Raw genomic sequence first — 22,724 nt, forward strand, 5'->3', positions numbered from 1 at the left:
GTAATGTTGTATATGTTTAGTACATAACTGGTGGCATACATTACAAAGTTGTTCTAGAGTAGCACATTTTTTGTGACCCTACAGAAAAGCCGAATCTGCAGTAAATGAAATCACACTGAACAATTGCCTTCAAACATTTCCAGTTATATGGCTTACTTTAACTTATTTCTGTTTTCATTATTATATAATATCCAACACTGCACTGATTAATTTTATAAGCAAAACTTTTATATCTGTGCATACCTCCCAACTTTAGATCCCAAGGAAGCAAGACTGTTGCGCATCGGTGCCGCGCGGCGATCCGAAAAGGGTGTATGGCCTCAGTCATGGGGCATGTCCTCATCTGAGTGGGCATGGCCTCGCCAAACGGAGCATTTTCCAGCCTTTTGGGGGCGTGCCCAGCGCTCCCCGAGCAGCTGGGCAGCCCCCTGCTCCCATCCTAGCACCGTGAGCATGCGCATAGCATGTATTCACTGATCACCGGCTGCTTTGCAGAGCAGCCCCAACTGCTCAACTGCCCCCTACCCCCACCCCACGGAACACTGCTGCTCCTGGGAGGGACAGCGGGACAGTGTCCGAATAGCGGGACTGTCCCGCTGGAATCCAGACAGTTGGGAGGTATGTCTGTGTGCGACTGTGTCTGAATCTGTGTATGAAGCACAACAAATTTGGCAGTTCCAGACTCAGGTACACATACAGAGAGATACACAAGTTTTGCATAACAAATTAATAAATGAAATCTCGTGAAGCGGTTTTGTCACATCGCATTGCGATTACGATTCACATTTGAGCAAAAATGACACTCGGTGCAAGCTGTGTTGCATGGACCTGGTGCGCTGAGAAGGGATGTTTGGCACAACTGCAGCAATAGTGTAGTAGGACACATCTCTAACTGATACCATGTTCACATTGACAATTAGCGGGTTGCACCCGGGACTCGTGCACGAGTCCTTCCCGAGTGCAACCCGCTTGAGACCCCGTTCAGAGTGGTGGCCAGACACGGCATATTGCCGTGTCGATGACGTCACCGGGTCACATACGGGGACGGCGCTTGGAGATCAGATGATCTACAAGCGCCGCCCGCTCCTATAGTGTGAATGGGTCCCGGATTGCATCGATCCGGGAACACCGTTCACACTTGCGCCTAACCCGGTATTGACCCGGGAATAACCTTTCTTTATTCCCGGGTTGAAATACCGGGTCAGACGACCCGGGAACTTGCCAGGACCCCCGTTCACACTGCAAATAAATCCGGATTACTGCGCGTTCACGTGCAATAACCCGGATTTGTAAAGGCAGTGTGAACGTGGTATTAAACATTATGATAAAGATAACAAGATATAATGAAATAACATTTCACAGAGTATGCAATGGATTTTAATTACCTGCTGTATGTGGCATAAACTAGTGATGTGTGGTGAGGTAAATGTCTGAGGAGGCACTGGCTAGTACCAGAACCAGATTTACACACAATATAGGAGCCCGAGGGTTCATGTGGGCATTATACACAGGTGCAGCAGTATATACTGCTTGAAATTTGGTGAGTATTGATCAGAGATGTGCGGATAAGTTAGATAGGTGAGGCACTGTTTCATCTGCCATAGACTATTTACGCCAGAGTTTTGTCTATAAAAATGATTAGAATAATTCAATGAAGATATTTATAATATATTCTTTGTATTTTTCATATACTTTACATAGTCAAAACGATGGCATATATGTTAGTATGACAGGAAAGGCTCTGCCTCACCTGCCTCATACCACCACACACGCCACTGGCATAAACAGGAATTGTGTAAAGGGGGAAAACTGTAGTTTTGCATAATAGCTTCTTTACAAGATTTTTGACATTTTGTGGAAAGTCATTTGCTAACAGAATATAAGCTATTGCCATCTTCTTCAGTAGATGTATGCAAATTTAAAAAAGTAAAAGTAAATACTGTGATGCACGTATTTGTTATAGTATAGGCTCTTAATTGCCTGCCAAAGAATGATTAGCACAACCAGTGCCCAATCTTTCTCACCTACTAAAGAATCACTGACATAACCAGAAAGTACTATAATAAAAAAAAAAAATTCTGTTATTTTAGTGAGGGTGAAGTGGATAAAGCATAATAAGTAATATTCTGTAAATTATTATTATTATGTAAAATAATCTGTAAATAGTACAAACATTCCAATATTGTATAACTCAGAGGTTCTCAAACACGGTCCTCAAGGCACCCCAATGGTCCAGGTTTTAAGTGTATCCATGCTTGGCCACAGGTGACTTAATTAGCACCTCAGTCAATTTGATTTAACCATCTGTGCTGAGCCATGGATATGCCTTAAGCCTGGATCATTGGGGTGCCTTGAGGACCGCGTTTGAGAACCTCTGGTATAACTGATATTTATGGTGGCAATAACACAATTCCCGAAGCATTTAAAAAATAGTTTTCAATAAATCATATACAGCATACAGATTGATTAAGAGCCCACTCTAGGCATAGGCAAACTAGGCAAATGCCTAGGGCATTTGGTATGCCCAGGGGGCACAAGCAGGTTTTTGCTGGTTAAAATGATATGCGGCATGTCTATATTCTGTGTGTGACTGTGGCTGTATCTGCATATGAAATGCTACGTTACAATGTTTTTATGGAAATCACTGTAACATAGCATTTCATATGCAGTACATCCACAGCCGCACACACATAATATAGGCATGCAGCATATAATTTTAATCAGCAGAAGCTGCTTGTGTATCCTAGCTACATAGTAATGCAAATAAGATGCATTTTCAGCAAAAAAATAAGGTGCCCGACGTTAGCAGAGCTGCCAGCTGACTCACGTCAGGCATCTCCTGCTGCATGGCATATTGAGGCAAGATGTATGAGGACACATCTGTATCCAAGCAGAGGCAGAGGTCACAGTGTTAGCAGCCATGTGAGTGCGAGTTGGTTGCACAGAAGTGTTCGGCATATGTGTAAGGGGCATTATGTGTGTCATGTGTATAAATGCATTAATAATGTGGGGTATATGTGTAAGGAACATTATGTGCATAAGGGCATTAATAAAGGTTGGCATAATGTGTAAGGCACATTATGCTTATAAGGACATTAATAATGTGTGTCATATGAGCAAGGGGCATTACTGTGTGGTATTATGTGTATAAAGACATTACTAATGTGTGGCATTATGTGTGTAAGGTGCTCTACTGTGTGGTGTAACGTATAGAAAAGGCACTTCTGTGTGGTCGAATGTGAATAAAGAGAAATATGGTGTGGTGTTATGTGAATAAAGGGCACTACTGTGAGGAGTAATGTTTATAAGGTAAAGTGGTACTGCTATGTGATGTAATGTAACATGAATTAAGGACACTATCGCATGTTATAATGTAAATAAAGTTTCACTACTGTGTGGCGTAATTTGAATTGGGGGTACTATTGTGTGACCATGCCCCTTCCCAGCAAGAACACAGCACTTTTTGGGCTGTGCACCAAAAGTGGGCACTGTTCCTATTTAAAATATAGGGGTAGGAACACCAAAATGAGGACTGCTATGGGTGAGGGGTGATGGTGCTGGGAAAGGGGTGCAGGTTCAGAGGCGGAACTAGTGGCGGTGCTAGGGGGAACCAGCCAAAATCTTGCCTAGGGCATCAAATTGGTTAGGACCAGCTCTGGCTGTGGTGATATATAGGCATATCTCAGATATTGGATCTGCACATGTGCATGATCCGCTTCTCGCATGTACAGATCTGACCCAGCGATGTGAGACCCAGTGCAGCTGCAGGCATCAGATTAGTGACAGTCTACAACTGTTTGGGGCTTGGAGGGGAAGCATTGAAACATTCCCCCATTTTCTGGGTGCCAAAGCCAGTTGCAGCGTCTTTGGATGCAGATTCACTGGCCCTGGCAGCATTATTTTTCCAGACATCCCGAGTAACCTGAGGATTACTCACATGTCTGATGGTGGCCCGATGTTCATGCAGGGGATCCGGTGCTATGTCTTTGGACTTTTTACTATAGATGCCACCTGATGCATCAACATATATACTCAAATCTGCAGCATCCAAAGTTACACTGCTTTGCTTACATCTCTGAATCTGGCCCTAAGAACAAGTGTTTAGCCTTTTTTTTCTAAACAATCTTGGCTTTATATCTGTAAAAAGATAGAAATGCTGGTCACTAAAAATACTTTACATACCCTGGGCCGGTGCAAGTTTTCTAGTTACCCTAGGCCAGGGGTGTCCAAACTATAGACCGTGGGCTAATTGCCGCCCAGCAATCCAGCACCAGCCAACCATCTGGGATTACACTGGTGTCCATGAATGCACGCCACTGCCGGGTTTAACCTCTCTACAGCTCCATCTCCACAATCAGTGTGATTGAATCAATGCAGTGGAGTGGACTTGGAATGGATGGACAGGCCATAGAAGCTGCTGCCCCACAGGCAGCAGACCAGAGACGGTCAATAGGAGGACGTTTTCACTAAGCTAGCTATTATGAGATGATCTGGGCTGGTATAGAAGTACATGAGGGGGGCTCTGGACTGGCAAAAAAAGACATAAAGGGGCTTTGTGTTGGCATATAACATTTTGGGCTCTATTTATATGAGGTATAAAGACCTTATCTACTGCTGTTGTACTTAGGAAGCAAAGATCTGCATAATTAGACCCCTTAAGAAGCAAAGAATCTCTTCCTAATTGCTGGGAGGCAAACTATGAGAAAAATGTTTTGTCCCTCAGTTCAAAGCCATTTTGTTAATATGGTACTCCAAGAAAAAAGTGTAGATGCCTCTGCCCTAGGAAATGTTTCGCCCTACCGCACATGCTACCCCAATTCCTTGCCCCTCACAGGCACACATGAACACTTGTCTTTTAAAATATTTTAAAAAGATTTCTTAACAACAAAAACTCCTATGACCTGGCTTTGTTAGATCACACCTGTGCAGTCCACTGTAACCCTGAACTTGGGTTTCTAATTCCACATTGTAGAAATGAAAAAGGTATTTAGAACAAATAAATTTAATGTTGAAAGATTATAAGAAAATGTAAGAATCTACATGTTATTAAAAAATTACCTTATTTAAATAAATTCACTGACAACTGCCAACACCAGCCTATGTTTATCTCTAGCTGTATTTATGTGCACATGACAAAAAAGTGAATATAAATGAAGTTTAAAGGGAATTATCATATATTATCAAAGCTTGGGTGATTTACACTGTACATTATACACTCTCAGCATGAAGATCTCTATACATCTTTGCAGGGCAGTAACACGGTGTGTGTGGAGGGGGCACTTGTCAATTATCTGATTTAATTACTTTCACTTGTAGCTACCCCCCTTTTTGAAGCCCAGCATCTCCCGACTGCCCCTGTCTCCTACCCTGACCTCTTCTGTCGCTAACAACTATACAACATTCATGAACTCAATTTCAAATTTCCATGTTATTTAGTCACAGTGTCCTCTATTACATTTCAAGATGCTGACATACCCGGGATTCAAACCCATTGCCTGTAGCATTCCAGTAAGACAATCTATTCATTGAGCTAGCTGCCCTTGCATAGATAGGTAGATAATTCTTAGCTAGATAATTCTAACTATTTTAATCTTACCTTGTACTTTGTGGAAAAAATGATCAGCATTGCGGCTGAGCAGATCTATGTAGTGTGTGGCTGTAAGAGATTGGATGTGTGGCTGCACACTACATACACTACATAGATCTGGGCATCATAGCATGGGGTTTCTCTTGGATCAATCTTGTCATGCCCCTCCCCCTCGAGACGTGCACCTTATGTCCCTGTTATAGAAAAAAAGGGGGGGGGCAAATCTCTCTGTGGCACATGGCACAAAAAGTCTAGTTACGGCTCTGCATCTTTGCCCTCATTCCCCTTCATTCCGGCATCTATGCTTGCCAGAATGCAGGTACACTTACTTGCTCGGACAGTCCTTTTCGAGGACTGGCAAAGAGAAGACTTCTGGGTATACATTATGATCCGGAAGTCTTATTATGCATATACAGCCACTGGCCTGCACATGTGCAATCCACAGGAGGACGGAGATGGATCAAACATTATTAACAAGTTCTGTTAAAATATTTTCTACTATACCTTTTACTCCTCAGCATAGCAGACAGTCCTCTTCCATTGTAATGCTGCCTTAAACCCTTAAGGGCCACAACTATGCTATTAGATTTGGAGATGTGACCCTATTCATTCATCTACTGACGCTGCTAAAATGTCTAAGGCAGAGGTTCCCAAACTAAGTGCCGTGGCTCCCTAGGGTGCCTAGGGACAGTTGCAGGGGTGCCCTGGGTTGGTGGTCCAGGACCAATTCAAATTATTCATGGTCAATATAATAGGTAAATCCAGTGCTGGTGGCTGCCAGTCATAAAATATCTGGCCAAACAGAAGCAAATCTTGTCCCTCACCACACAAATTACCCTAAGAATGACATAAACATGATCTACTTAATGTAATATTTAATTCTAAATTTCTCAATAAGAAATTTTTGGCCTAGGGGTGCCGTGAAAAAAATTCTGATATTCTAGGGTGCCGTGATTCAAAAAAGTTTGGAAACCACTGGTCTAAGGGAAAGAAGCTAATGGCACCTCAAGTACTGTCTCAGTTTTTCTTGTAATAGAAAACAAACCTTATAAAAGTTGACTGGCAGTGACAGGTTTAAGAACTATGGCTGCAGAAATGTGAGCTTTGTAGACTCCATAATAGAAGTAATGCAGTTTAAACCAAAGTTAAACCAACCATTAAAAACTTCCACCATGACATACATTTTTTTTTGCATTTTCTAAAAATGATTCATCTTTATAATCCTATTCACAAACTAGAAGCAGGTAAGAAGAGGAGTATACTCAACATACATGGAAACCTTTAAAAGTACCACTTTTTCAACTTTTTTGCACCAGACTTACTGTGTTACATAATTGCCTTGGCTCAACTATCTAATTGGCTTCTTATCTTGTTCCTTGTATATGAACATGTGACTCACAAGTAAAGCCAAGATAAGGGGACATTTAATTAATATCACCCACGGGGTAGATGTACTAAAGGGGGTACACACAGAGAGATCCGTGCTTAAAATCTAAGCAATCTGTTTAGATTGCTTAGAAGTTAAGCACAGATCTGTCCGTGTGTACCCCCCACAGCTATTGCCGGTGCTAGATTGGCCTGCATGCAGGCATAATCAAGCACATCGCTCATTTCACCCACTGGATGAAATGAGCGCTCCCCCGTCCACCCCCTCGCTCAGCACACATCGCGCTGTGCTGAGCAGGGGGGGAGATGTGTGCTGAGCGGTCACTGATAGATCGCTCAGCACACATCTCTCCCCATGTGTACTGCCCTTTAGCCATGGAGCGTGATAATGTGGAGAGAGATAAACTACCAGTCAGCTCCTAGCTGTCATTTTTTTAAAAACAGCCTGTAACATAAAATGTGCAATTGGTGTTTTCCTATTTGCACAAAAGGGCAGCCTATATATAACCCATGAAATGGAGACCACACTCTTTGTCCCTGGTAGATGTGCAAAAACTAAATAATTAAACATTATACAAATGGCACTCAATACATTAGCCACACTTCCCTTCAGTTCTTTAAGGAAGATTCTCCCTCTTCAATTTCAGTGGAGAGGTTTATATGAGAAAAACAAGAAAAAGCACAACGTATCCTCGTGTAATATAATTTAACCAATGGATCAGTAGTTTTATATTATCACATGGTGTATAAAAGGGCTGAAGTTAATGGGTAGGCCCACTAAACATTACACTCACACATTCGGAGTGGAGAAACAGGCACATCAAATAGGTATTTTTCTTGACAATATCCCCTTCACCACAGATATAAGAGGGAACTCATTCTGGAAAAAGAGGGGACTCATATTGGAAGGTCAACATCTTGAAAAAGATCCAGTTTGTGCATAGAAACGCATTGGTGGAGACAGTTCAGCCTGTATGGAGGGAGTCCATACTGAGGACAGTAGGAGGAGATTCTCTCCATTTTTTTTTTACAACATCTGAACCCTTCTCAACATGAGTCCCCTCTTTTTTTGACTGTTTTTATGTTATAAAATAAAAGGGATTTCTGCTGTGTATCCCTTTCTGGCACCTGTCTCTCCTTACATATAGTTATTGTGAATATCACCATCAAAAGGAGATAGGAGGTACAATCTCTGACATCAGGAGACAAAGACCCACCAGATCTGCATGTCTTCCACCGTAAGTAAACCGTAAATTTGAGAGTTTACCATTAAGGGGACATCCACTGCCAGATTATATCTATGGTGAAGGTAAAACTATCAAGACATAGACCTACTGTATTTGATGTGCCTGTTTGTTCACTCTGAATGTTTGAGTGTAATGTTTTAGGAGGCCTTCCCTATTATATACCTCATGTGGTGATATAAAACTGCTGATCCATTGCCATAGGTTAAATTGTATTACACAAGGATATGCTGTATTTTTTCTTTTTTTTCATGTAAACCTCAAAATTGAAATAGAAGAGGAGGAATTTCCTTAAAGAGCTGAAGGCAGCGTGGTTAATGTATGAGTGCCATTTGCGTACTATTGAATTATTTTGTGTTTTACCCAGCCTGCAATATATGACAGTTAGGAGCTGATTGGCACTTATTTCTCTCCATTGTATCACTCTTCAAGGCTTAGTACATATCCCTCATGTATGCACAATTTGGTTTTAAACCTGACAAACCAAGTTGAAACGTTAAAGCCTCAGCACATATACAGGCAATTAAACAGTTTTATAGCAATTTAGGGGAGTTAACTAAGATGCTGTCAGTTCATAGAGAAAACGTTCAAGTGGATCAATTACAAATACTAAGAAAAAGGGACCAAGGTTAATGAACTATAAGGGTACATAAGCATACAGCTGGGATGGCCAGAAAAAATATTCTTAATATTAAAGGATCTTGCAAAAAAAGAGTAGAGCATTTGAAAGGTTTTTAACAAAAGCTCCACAATTTATTTGCCAATGGAAATCCCATTAGCTCCTTCCTTTCAGGTTGCAGACTAATCTAATCTAAAGCTGACCAGTTAGGGAAGGAGACATCAAAGTAGGAGACTGCCCAAGTCATTAAGGGATAAAATTCAGGGATGACTTCTCAATCGCTTATTATAAAATGTTTCAATCCTTCTGCCACACCAATATCTTTTCAATGATCTTCTTAAAAGTAAAACATTTTGCTCCTAGGCCCTCCAAACAATGTTAAAAATGATTCATGATATGGGTCGGTACAAGCTACCGATTTAAAATCATTATTAAGATATTATTAAAAACTCTGGTCACTAGACTTCATCATGTATCCTCCTAGCCTTATTTATATTGACCAGATGGGGTTTGTTCCATTGCAACAGCCTAGAGATGACATCAGATAGACTATAAACACACCAAGATAGCATTAATACTACGTAGATTCATGTTTTCAACTCTAGTAAGGTGTGACATTCAGGGCCGTCTTTTCGTATGGGCTCAATGGGCTCTTGCCCAAGGGCACCAGGAGTATAAGGGCCCTAGGCTGATAGCTGAGGGTCTCCTCTTTCCAGGGGTACCAGATTTTTGAAAATCGGCCCTGGGGAACCGGAGATATCTGACTTGAAAGCAGTGGTCCCCATCCAAGCATGTTAATTGCACTTCCCAGCCAGATATTTCGGGTTCTGTCTGATTTAGAGTTTTTATGAAGGTATAATCCTAAAGCTGTGACTCTCCCCTTTTGGTGGACACTCGCAGTTTGTCTCTACTATGCCCAGAACCAGAGATATCAGCCTTCCAGCAGCTGGTCCCTGCTCCAGCTCCACACACCTAATATGCAGTATTAGATTTCTGTTGGTGAATTGCTCTGGCTCCTGAAATCTGATCCCCAAGTCCACAGTACCTCCTAAAAGGTGGGACTCTCTAGTGTTTTATCCCATTGAAAACTTAGAAATCTATTTCCAGGAACTTGAGATATCTGCAGTAAAGCAAGTTGCCATCCCACCGGAAAATGATAAATATTAAGCCCACTCCACTATCGAACCTCCCCTACGTATTAAACACCCCCTACCACCCTGGAAGTCATGTACCAGGGCTTCTTCATTCAGCCTAAAGCCCCCTTCTACAGTTTAGTATTCTCCTTCCTGCCCCATCTGTGCAGTAAAGGAGTAAATAGCAGAACTGCTCCAGGTCCCGCAGGACATCAAACCTGCTGCTGATAGCACCCCCACCCCTACTGCTGAAGGATGGGTAGGGGGTCCAGTGCATTGCTGTGCCCAGGGGCCTACACTGCTGTTAAGGCGGCCCTGGTGACATTGTTTTTACTGGAATCAGAGATCTATTTACTCTGGAATCAGATATCTATCTTCTCTGGAATAAGTTATCTATAGTCAAAAAAATTGACTACTATTTTAGTCTTATGTGCATCATAATTAGGAATAGACTGGAATGTGTTTTGCGACTAATCAGAAACAAAGATAACAAAAGGATGTGGAATGGGCATAGGAAATGTAAATTATCTGTATTTGCAGATTACCTCATCCTTGCCTCATCTTCTGCACACACCATTTCCTACAAGACTCATATTACAAGTTATGAGAGCATAAAGTCTGTTACATGAAGCCAGAAGTTCTACCTCTACATGTCCCTTACAGGAAAGACTGGTTCTAGTTCACATCTACAATATTAAGTATACTTTATGTTTTACAAATGATCCCAATCAAGGTCTTTGGCAATATTTCTCTATTTTCCTGGATGGTAAGACTACACAGGCTAAAATTCTACTCTCTAATCAGAGACACATATAGTGGAGACATTGGATTTCCAGGTATTACCAAGTACTAAAATGCTTCCTGCTTGTGCCAAGTCATGGCCTGGATAAACTGGCTTCAGATTAAGTTTAAAATGCCAATACTAGGGTGACCTCTCTGGTCTAAAAATTGGGCTGCTGACCCAATAATTATATTTTCACATTATCACTGTATATCCTGCACTAGTTTTCCGTGACCTCCTATCTATCATTACTGACTCCAATTTGGGATCATCTTCATGGTCCTCTCTCCCGTATATTCATTCCTGGAAAGAACTTGAATAAAGTCCAATCATCCTTTTATTTGGCAATTATTATCTTGCTTGTTGGAAAGATATGGCTTTTCCCACCCTATAAATGCATTTTTACAGTCATTACTAAATAATTGGCTATTCAGGCATCTATCCCAATTTGAAAGGTTAAATTATGATAGATCTCTGTGAATGAGCACTATATTTAGTTTGTATAACACAAACTCAGATCTTTTTTTAGAACATAAAAAGGACAGACTTTGAGTGAGACCGTCTTTCCCATGCAGAACAATATACGGCGACCAAGATCTGATGCAGAATCACTCTTACAACCTTGATGAAAGATAATACTGGTGTTCATATTCAATGTAATGCTACAATATCATCTTGAAGAAAAATGTAAAAATAAAATAAAAAACAAGAGTTTTTACCCTTTTCTTTGTTGAGCCAACGGATGGAACGTCCATAACTGTGTGGTTTTAGGAGAAGCTCTTTCAGGAATTGCCATAAATGGATGGGCTGCCCGGAACTGGAGGAGTCCACCTCAGTGTCTGGCCAGCACTCCCCAACAACCCCACTTCCTCCTGAGAATAGATTACATAAAACATAGGCAATGTCAATGAATTGTAATAAACAGTCCCAAGCTCTGCAAAGAGATAAATGATTAAATCATTGTGATGAGTCTTATACAATTTAATGAAGAACCCATAATATTTTTATAATAGTTGGACTTTACTGTATGAAAGGAGATTATCTCTCTAAACATACTGTACGATTCAAGAATCTTCTACTGTACTGCATATTTCCTATGGGTGTGGTATTGAAAGTCGACAGTAACTAGGTCGACAATGTCTAGGTCGACCACTATTGGTCGACAGTAACTAGGTCGACAGGGTGTCTAGGTCGACAGGGTCTTTAGGTCGACATATTCTAGGTCGACAGGTCAAAAGGTCGACATGAGTTTTTAATGTTATTTTGGTGTCGTTTTCTTCGTAGAGTGACCGGGAACCCCAATTAGTGCACCGCGTCCCCTCGCATGGCTTCGGGCATGGTGCCTTCGCTCCGCTACCGCTTCGCTCGGCACAGATTACCGTTCCAATCGTAGTCCACGTGGATCGTTAAGTATGAAAAGGTTCAAAAAAAGAAAAAAATTGTGAAAAACTCATGTCGACCTTTTGACCTGTCGACCTAGAACATGTCGACCTAAAGACCCTGTCGACCTAGACACCCTGTAGACCTAGTTACTGTCGACCAATTGTGGTCGACCTAGACATTGTCGACCTAGTTACTGTCGACTTTCAGTCCGGATCCCATTTCCTATTATGGTATAAGTCCATAGGCCACATTTTTGAAAAACAATGCTAATTATTGAAATATATTTAGATTTTTTTACAGCTAAATTCTCTGCCATAAGTGACTATTTTGCTAACAAGTCTTAAAAAAATGACAATTCGGAGTAACACTGCAAAATAGGAAACAACATATTACTATCATTTACATCTAACCAATTCAAATGTCCAAGGACTAATACACAAGATTAGTTATAAGAAAAAAATAAATAAACACTTTATCATTCATTAATAAACATGTTTACATACTTCATCATTTATTAGAATAAGTACCTTAATAATTGACTTTTACACACATCAGCAAGGCACGACTATACATTTTGGAGTCAAACTGATTATTTATTTTGTAGGAACCTAGGCAGTTTGCCCATACACATCCTAATTTTGGCTAGTGTTTCTGCAGAGCTGGATCACTCGTTAGGTGCTGTAGGCATCTGCACACCACCACCACTTGTGGGCAGTGATGGGGGTTTTAATTTGAAAGAGTGGGATGTACCAGCGCACTGGGTATTAAGTGATTTGGCGAGCTGCTGCAAAAGAAAGGGTGACCAACCTATAAATACAAGTAAAACAGAAAATTTGTAGCGCTCAGGAACCTCAGAATGTTGTATGGGTGCTTTATAAATGAGATTGAGTACGTCTACTAAAAGTGCAAATTCTTTATTTTTACCACAATGGTATAGGCAAATCCAAATATCAAAATATCAGTCTGCACACACTACAATGTGCATTGCATATGCTCATAGGCGTGCGCAGGACATTATATTAGGGGGTGCACGATTAGAAGGGCGTGTTTAGCACCGCCTATTGGGCATGTCTAACACCACCTAATGGGCGTGTCTAGCACCACCTATCAGGCGTGTCTACCACCACATATTGGCACTCAATGCAAACTAAATAATATAGAGAATTGATGCACAGATATATATATATATATATATATATATATATATATATATATAGACAGTGGCGCACCCAGCGGGGGTTTCCGAGCACCCAGAAACCCCCCTCCTCCAACCCCCCCCCCCCCCCAAATTTTTATTTTTTATTTGCTGCATGAGTATTATTAATGGCTGTCTAGCGTCCTCTGCAGCCTGCTGTCTTCTTGGTGGCACTTGTAAGTGCTTAAGAAAAGTTTACTTTCTTTTAATTATATTACATATATATCCATGTGCATACATAACATGTATATACATACATATAAACACACACACACACACACACACACACACACACACACACACACACACACACACACTCATACACATGTGATATATATACATGTGTATATATACGTGTACTGTATGTATATATATATATATATATATATGCATGTTTAATATGCTATGTATATGTATGTATATATTTATATATATATATATATATATATATATACAGTATATATATATGTGTGTGTGTGTGTATATACGGTATATATATGTGTAGATAGATATATATATATATACATACACACACACACACACACACACTAGTTTTACGGACCCAGCATATACTGGGTCACCTCAGTCCCCACCCCCGTGATTGGCTCCACCCAGTTCTGGAAACCCCCCCATGCAAATCCTGCGTTTGCCACTGATAGAGAGAGAGAGAGAGAGAGAGAGAGAGAGAGAGAGAGATAGATACAGATATATAAAATCTGTTTAATATATGTTCAATTTGTATATTTTATTACCATGGATTATAGCCTAATCTCTAGAAATTTATATTGATATTGAATTTGAACTTGTCCTCCTCCAAGAGGAACGCTGTATTCTGTGGCGTTGGCACATGATGAGGAGAGAGAGAGCGAGAGTGGGAGCATGAGCGGGCATGCACGCGGCATGACATCATCACGACACATCCCACAGGTTAGAGGAATTGGGAGTAGGATTACGTCAGTGATGCTGCACCATAAAAATGAATGACAGCCAGACTGAGCGGAGGGGGTGGCGGGCGCAATGGGCGGGAGGACAGAAATGAGCACACTCAGCGATCGCTGATACTGCAGCAGCAGCAGGTGTGTGTGAGGGGGTTACAGACATTAGGGGGTGCCTGTGCGCACCAGGCACCCCCCCTGCGCACGCCTATGCATATGCTGGTTAAATCACTGTAGTGCAGCAGTAAATAAAGTTATTAGCAAATGTTTGTGATGCCTTATTACTAAGTAGGATTATGAGTGCAAAGCGTATCTGATAATATGGTGTATGACTGAAATATTTAAGAATACAGTCTCAATTGGTTTTCTGCAGCAATAATCTCCCGGTCGGGGAGTGAGTGGTTTTAGGATCCTTTAAGCTCCAAATTGAAGAAAACAAGTCCTGTTAAACTGTAACCCAGCGATGTATATGATATTCAGTCAGTGCACAAAAAGAGTTCTTATCAAAGCAGATTGCGGCGTCCCGCTTCTGTGCATGTGTACTAGTACTTGCCAGCTTATCGGTGATTGCGGTGTTGCCCCGGGGTTTAGGAGACAGGCGTGTGTGGGGAGGGTAAGGAGAGATGGGAGCTCCGGACCAATCTCAACCCCGTAGTCATCAGCCCTCTGGTGCCTGTCTGTGTACGGACACGGCACCGAGGGCTCAGACGCTGTTGGGGGCAGGCTTGGTCTGCGGCAGAGGTTCGCTAGTGTAGGCTTGTTCAGGACTTGTTTTCTTCAACCACTCACTCCCAGACCGGGAGATTATTGCTGCAGAAAACCAATTGAGACTGTATTCTGATATTTCAATCATACACCATATTATCAGATACGCTTTGCTCTCATAATCCTACTTAGTAATAAGGCATCACAAACATTTGCTGATAACTTTATTTACTGCTGCACTCCAGAGACAGTGATTTAACCAGCATATGCAATGCACATTGTAGTGTGTGCAGACTGATATTTTGATATTTGGATTTGCCTATATCATTGTGGTAAAAATAAAGAATTTGCACTTTTAGTAGACGTACTCAATCTCATTTATAAGGCACCCATACAACATTCTGAGGTTCCTGAGCGCTACAAATTTTCTGTTTACGGGGGTTTTAATTTGCCTAGCTACTGGTCCATATTGCTGTTGTTGTTCTGCTTCATGGTGCTTGTTCCGTCCCTCAGAACCAGCCACCAATACACTGTGTCACAAATCAAAGATCTGTTCCTCCCCTTACTTTCCCTCCCAGCCTCTTCCTTCTCTTCCTTATTTCCTCTCTATCCCTCCCAATGGAGGACCTATTTTGTATGCATAGCCTCCAACATGACCATTTCTATCAGATATAAAATGCTCTGCTCCCTCTTAATAAATAATTGCAGTCACCTGTGCTGGAATAATGAATTGATGAGCTGGGTATTTTTAACATAGGTGGCTACGATCATAAATTAAGTGGAAAGTTAAGGAGCAGAGCATCTTGTACCTGGTGGAAGAGGTCATGTTGGAGGCTCTGAGTATGTCAAGTGACAATGCTACTCTTTCACCAAAGAAGTGCATTGTTTACAATGGTGCATGAAGCCTGATGAAAACTATGGTCACTATCTGAAGTGTGTACAGGAAAAGAACAGGAGCTAAGAAGCCCAGCAGAAAATCTCCCATGCCTGTAATAATGCAGAATACATTTCTACTATTCTATAGAAATGTGCCCAGGGCCATCTCAAGGGCCGTTCATGGGGAGCAGCTGTACGGGGGCCAACACCCCGTAGAGGGCACAGTGCAGCTGTTGCCATTGGCAGCACCTATTAAAATTCTTGCCCTGGCAGCACTAGGTGCTGGTCTCAAATGTAGCTTGGGGCCATAACCATTGACAAAACTTTGGGGTGGTCTGGGTAAGCACAGGACCACCCATTAGGAAGAAAAGCCATCCAGGGAGATGACAGTGCAGCGTCTCTCTATATTGTGCCCTGCTGCAGTATCCACTGGAGATCTGGTCTGGGGTACATATGCCTCCTGGGTTGCTCCAGTATCCAATGAGATTTTGGCCGGCACTCTCTACCAAAAATTACAATCTTATTCAGTCAGAAAATAAGATTTTACTTACCGGTAAATCTATTTCTCGTAGTCCGTAGTGGATGCTGGGGACTCCGTAAGGACCATTGGGAATAGACAGGCTCCGCAGGAGACAGGGCACTTTAAGAAAGAATTAGGAATACTGGTGTGCACTGGCTCCTCCCTCTATGTCCCTCCTCCAGACCTCAGTTAAGGAAACTGTGCCCGGAAGAGCTGACAGTACAAGGAAAGGATTTTGGAATCCAGGGTAAGACTCATACCAGCCACACCAATCACACCGTATAACTCGTGATAAACTTACCCAGTTAACAGTATGAACAACAACAGAGCATCAGACAAACCTGATGCAACCATAACATAACCCATATTTAAGCAATAACTATATACAAGTATTGCAGAAGAAGTCCGCACTTGGGACGGGCGCCCAGCATCCACTACGGACTACGAGAAATAGATTTACCGGTAAGTAAAATCTTATTTTCTCTAACGTCCTAGTGGATGCTGGGGACTCCGTAAGGACCATGGGGATTATACCAAAGCTCCCAAACGGGCGGGAGAGTGCGGATGACTCTGCAGCACCAAATGAGCAAACACAAGGTCCTCCTCAGCCAGGGTATCAAACTTGTAGAATTTTGCTGTAATGCCGAGACCCCTCGGGCAGCCGACCAAGAAGAGCCCACCTTCCTTGTGGAATGGGCTTTTACTGATTTTGGAGGCGGCAATTCAGCCGCAGAATGAGCCTGCTGAATCGTGTTACAGATCCAGCGAGCAATAGTTTGCTTTGAAGCAGGAGCACCCAGCTTGTTGGATGCATACAGGATAAACAGCGACTCAGTTTTCCTGACTCTAGCCGTTCTGGCTACATAAACCTTCAAAGCCCTAACTACGTCCAGTAACTCGGAATCCTCCAAGTCACAAGTAGCCACAGGCACCACAATAGGTTGGTTCATATGAAAAGATGACACCACTTTTGGCAGAAATTGCGGACGAGTCCGTAATTCTGCCCTGTCCATATGGAAAACCAGATAGGGGCTTTTATGTGACAAAGCCGCCAATTCTGACACACGCCTAGCCGAAGCTAAGGCCAATAGCATGACCACCTTCCACGTGAGATATTTTAACTCCACGTTTTAAGTGGCTCAAACCAGTGTGATTTCAGGAAACTCAACACCACGTTAAGATCCCAAGGTGCCACTGGTGGCACAAAAGGGGGCTGAATATGCAGCACTCCCTTTACAAACGTCTGAACTTCAGGAAGAGAAGCCAGTTCCTTTTGAAAGAAAATGGATAGGGCCGAAATATGGACCTTAATGGACCCTAATTTTAAGCCCATAGTCACTCCTGACTGTAGGAAGTGAAGGAAACGGCCCAGCTGGAATTCCTCTGTAGGGGCCTTCCTGGCCTCACACCAAGCAACATATTTTCGCCATATACTGTGATAATGTTTTGCTGTCACGTCCTTCCTAGCCTTTATCAGCGTAGGAATAACCTCATCCGGAATGCCTTTCTCCGCTAGGATCCGGCGTTCAACCGCCATGCCGTCAAACGCAGCCGCGGTAAGTCTTGGAACAGACAGGGCCCCTGTTGCAACAGATCCTGTCTGAGAGGCAGAGGCCATGGGTCCTCTGTGAGCATTTCTTGCAGTTCCGGATACCAAGTCCTTCTTGGCCAATCTGGAACAATGAGTATTGTTCTCACTCCTCTTTTTCTTACGATTCTCAGCACCTTGGGTATGAGAGGAAGAGGAGGAAACACATAAACCGACTGGAACACCCACAGTGTCACTAGTGCGTCCACAGCTATCGCCTGAGGGTCTCTTGACCTGGCGCAATACCTTTGTAGCTTTTTGTTGAGGCGGGATGCCATCATGTCCACCTGTGGCAGTTCCCATCGATTTGTAATCTGTGTGAAGACTTCTTGATGAAGTCCCCACTCTCCCGGGTGGAGGTCGTGCCTGCTGAGGAAGTCTGCTTCCCAGTTGTCCACTCCCGGAATGAACACTGCTGACAGTGCTTGCACGTGATTCTCCGCCCAGCGAAGAATTCTGGTGGCTTCCGCCATCGCCACCCTGCTTCTTGTGCCGCCTTGGCGGTTTACATGAGCCACTTCGGTGATGTTGTCTGACTGAATCAGCACCGGTTGGTTGAGAAGCAGAGGCTCCGCTTGACTCAGGGCGTTGTATATGGCCCTTAGTTCCAGGATATTTATGTGCAGACAAGTCTCCTGACTTGACCACAGCTCCTGGAAATTTCTTCCCTGAGTGACTGCCCCCCACCCTCGGAGGTTTGCATCCGTGGTCACCAGGACCCAGTCCTGTATGCCGAACCTGCGGCCCTCAAGAAGGTGAGCACTCTGCAGCCACCACAGAAGAGACACCCTGGCCCTGGGGGATAGGGTGATCAGCCGATGCATCTGAAGATGCGATTCGGACCACTTGTCCAACAGATCCCACTGAAAGGTCCTTGCATGGAACCTGCCGAAGGGAATGGCTTCGTATGACGCCACCATCTTTCCCAGGACTTGCGTGCATTGATGCACCAACACCCGTTTCGGTTTTAAGAGGTCCCTGACCAAAGTCACGAGCTCCTGGGCCTTCTCCGCCGGGAGAAACACCTTCTTCTGGTCTGTGTCCAGAATTATGCCCAGGAAGGGCAGACGCGTCGTAGGAATCAGCTGCGACTTTGGAATATTCAGAATCCAGCCGTCCTGTTGCAACACCTCCCGAGAGTGTGCTACGCTGATCAGCATCTGCTCTCTGGACCTCGCCTTTATGAAGAGATCGTCCAAGTATGGGATAATTGTAACTCCTTGCTTTTGCAGAAGCACCATCATTTCTGCCAATACCTTGGTAAATATTCTCGGTGCCGTGGACAGACCAAACGGCAACGTCTGGAATTGGTAATGACAGTCCTGTACCACAAATTTGAGGTACTCCTGATGAGGTGGATAAATGGGGACATGCAGGTAAGCATCCTTTATGTCCAGAGACACCATAAAATCCCCCTCTTCCAGGCTTGCAATGACCGCCCTGAGCGATTCCATCTTGAACTTGAACCTTTTCAGGTAAATGTTCAGGGATTTTAAATTCAATATGGGTCTGACCGAACCGTCCGGTTTCGGTACCACAAACATTGTGGAATAGTAACCCCTTCCCTGTTGAGGGAGGGGAACCTTTACCACCACCTGCTGGAGATATAATTTGTGAATTGCCGCTAACACTACTTCCCTTTCTATGGGGGAAGCTGGCAGGGCCGATTTGAGGTAACGGTGAGAGGGCATCACTTCGAATTCCAGCTTGTATCCCTGAGACACAATCTGTATAGCCCAGGGATCCACCCGTGAGTGAACCCACTGGTGGCTGAAATTTCGGAGACACGCCCCCACCGCTCCTGGCTCCACCTGTGGAGCCCCAGCGTCATGCGGTGGATTTAGTGGAAGCCGGGGAGGACTTCTGTTCCTGGGAACTAGCTGTATTGTGCAGCTTCTTTCCTCTACCCCTGCCTCTGGCAAGAAAAGACGCACCTCGGATTTTCTTGCCTCTTTGCGATCGAAAGGACTGCATTTGGTAATACGGTACTTTCTTAGGTTGTGAGGGAATATATGGTAAAAAAATTGACTTCCCAGCCGTAGCTGTGGAAACTAGGTCCGAGAGACCGTCCCCAAACAATTCCTCACCCTTATAAGGTAAAACCTCCATGTGCTTTTTTGAGTCGGCATCACCTGTCCATTGCCGAGTCCACAGGACCCTTCTGGCAGAAATCGACATTGCATTTATTCTAGAGCCCAGTAGGCAAATGTCTCTCTGGGCATCCCTCATATATAGGACAGCGTCTTTTATATGCCCCAGGGTCAGTAATATAGTATCCTTGTCCAAGGTATCAAGTTCCTCAGATAGAGTATCTGTCCATGCTGCTACAGCACTACACATCCAGGCCGACGCAATTGCCGGCCTTAGTAGGGTACCTGAATGTGTATAAACGGACTTCAGGATACCTTCCTGCTTTCTATCCGCAGGATCTTTTAGGGTGGCCGTATCCTGTGACGGCAGGGCTACCTTCTTAGATAAGCGTGTCAAAGCTTTGTCTACCCTAGGGGATGATTCCCAGCGTAACCTGTCCGTTGGCGGGAAAGGATACGCCATAAGTAACCGTTTGGAAATCTGCACTTTCCTATCAGGAGAATCCCAAGCTTTTTCACATAACTCATTTAACTCATGTGAAGGGGGAAAAGTCACCTCTTGCCTTTTTTCCTCAAACATATAAACCCTCTTGTCAGGGACAGGGTTTTCCTCTGAGATGTGCAATACATCCTTCATTGCTATAATCATGTAGCGGATGGCTTTAGCCATTTTAGGCTGCAACTTTGCATCATCGACACTGGAGTCAGAATCCGCGTCGATATCTGTGTCAACAATTTGAAATAGTGGGCGCTTCTGAGACCCTGACGGCCTCTGCGCTGTAGGATCAGGCATGGGTTGAGACCCTGACTTTCCCAAGGCTTCAGCTTTATCCAACCTTTTAATGCAAGGAGTTTACATTATCATTTAACACCTTCCACATATCCATCCAATCAGGTGTCGGCGCCGTCGGCGGAGACACCACATTAATTTGCACCTGCTCTGCTTCCACGTAGCCTTCCTCGTCAAACATGTCGACACAAGCGTACCGACACACCACACACACAGGGGATGCTCTATTTGAGGACAGAACCCCCACAAGGCCCTTTGGAGAGACAGAGAGAGAGTATGCCAGCGCTATATGACCCAGGAATTACACAGTAACTTAGTGTTTACCCAGTAGCTGCTGTATGCACTGAATTTGCGCTAAATTTATGTGCCCCCCCTCTCTTTTTACCCTCTTTCTATCGTGATTCTGCAGGGGAAAGCCTGGGGAGCTTCCTCTCAGCGGAGCTGTGGAGAGAAAATGGCGCTGGTGAGTGCTGAGGAAGAAGCCCCGCCCCCTCAGCGGCGGGCTTCTGTCCCGCGATTTTGTGTAAAATAATGGCGGGGGCTCATGCATATATACAGTTCCCAACTGTATATATGCTCTTTTATGCCAAGAGGTACTTAATTGCTGCCCAGGGCGCCCCCCCCCCCCCCTGTGCCCTGCACCCTACAGTGACCGGAGTGTGCGGGTTTAATGTGAGAGCAATCAGGGCTGGCAAGAGAAATCTTGGGGCCCGGTACACCAATTTCTCCGGGGCCCCCCACCCTGCCTTGACTCCCCCCCCTTATAAAGTCACTGTAAAAAAATTATATATATATATATATATACACACACACATATACTGTATATATATATATATATATATATATAAAATATACAGTATATATATTATAATTTATACATATATACACACACACATATATATATATATATATGGTCCTTGTATGGGCGGCATACAAGGACCATATACACAGATGCAGATCTGAGGGGAGGGCACCGGAGCAAGGTGAACGGAAGTCCGGAGTGACAGGGACATTTTTTGCATATATATATATATATATATATATATATATATATATATATACCCAAACGATGTGACAATAATCCACAAAAACCAGCACACCTTATGCAGCAGTAGATAATTTACTGAATTCTCATTTTAAAGTGCACCGTGCAAATAATAGTACAGAGCGAATACTTAGCAGTTCAATGCATAGTGGTAACTCCGCATATTGGCAACTCCTAGGAGTTGCCAATATGCGGAGTTACCACTATGCATTGAACTGCTAAGTATTCGCTCTGTACTATTATTTGCACGGTGCACTTTAAAATGAGAATTCAGTAAATTATCTACTGCTGCATAAGGTGTGCTGGTTTTTGTGGATTATTGTCACATCGTTTGGATGTTAATATTTGACCGAGCACCCTACCAAAACGACTGAAGGTGTGTGCGTTCCAAATTTGCATATATATATATATATATATATATATATATATATATATATACACACACACACACACACACACACACATAGAACTCACCATACACACATTTATATAGAATAATATGGCAGTACCTTGACATAGTATACAGTATGACAGGCTGTGAGGGTGCCATCCAGGCACGTAGGGAGCAGGGTTGGACAGAGGTAGTGCTGCGGGCAGCTGCTATAAGGAGCCCTGACTCACACAGTCAGTGTAGCCTGTGTTTGCTGCTCTGCTGCCCGGCTCTTCAGCGGCAGCGGCAGCAGATCGTCAGACAGGGACGGGGCGGCAGAGAGGCATGCCGCAAGCATAATGAAGGCAACAAAGCGAAGACCAACCAGACCAAGCAAGTGATGGAGCCCCCCTGAAGCTCGGGGCCCGGGAGGGTTGTCCCCTTTGACCCCCCCTGTCGCCGGGCCTGGGAGCAATG

General features: G+C 43.5%; 1 protein-coding gene across 3 annotated transcripts in view; it reads right to left on the bottom strand.

Moving 5' to 3' along the window:
* Positions 1–22,724, bottom strand: part of SPDEF (SAM pointed domain containing ETS transcription factor) — a 59,189-nt gene that overhangs the window by 22,124 nt on the left and 14,341 nt on the right. For all 3 annotated transcript variants that reach the window (XM_063954900.1, XM_063954901.1, XM_063954902.1), the window contains exon 5: positions 11,470–11,622. In XM_063954900.1, coding sequence (XP_063810970.1) covers positions 11,470–11,622 — 153 coding nt within the window. The remainder of the gene's footprint in view (positions 1–11,469; positions 11,623–22,724) is intronic.

This window comes from Pseudophryne corroboree, chromosome 2 (assembly GCF_028390025.1).
Source record: "Pseudophryne corroboree isolate aPseCor3 chromosome 2, aPseCor3.hap2, whole genome shotgun sequence".
In the NCBI taxonomy this organism is placed as follows: Eukaryota; Metazoa; Chordata; class Amphibia; order Anura; family Myobatrachidae; genus Pseudophryne; species Pseudophryne corroboree.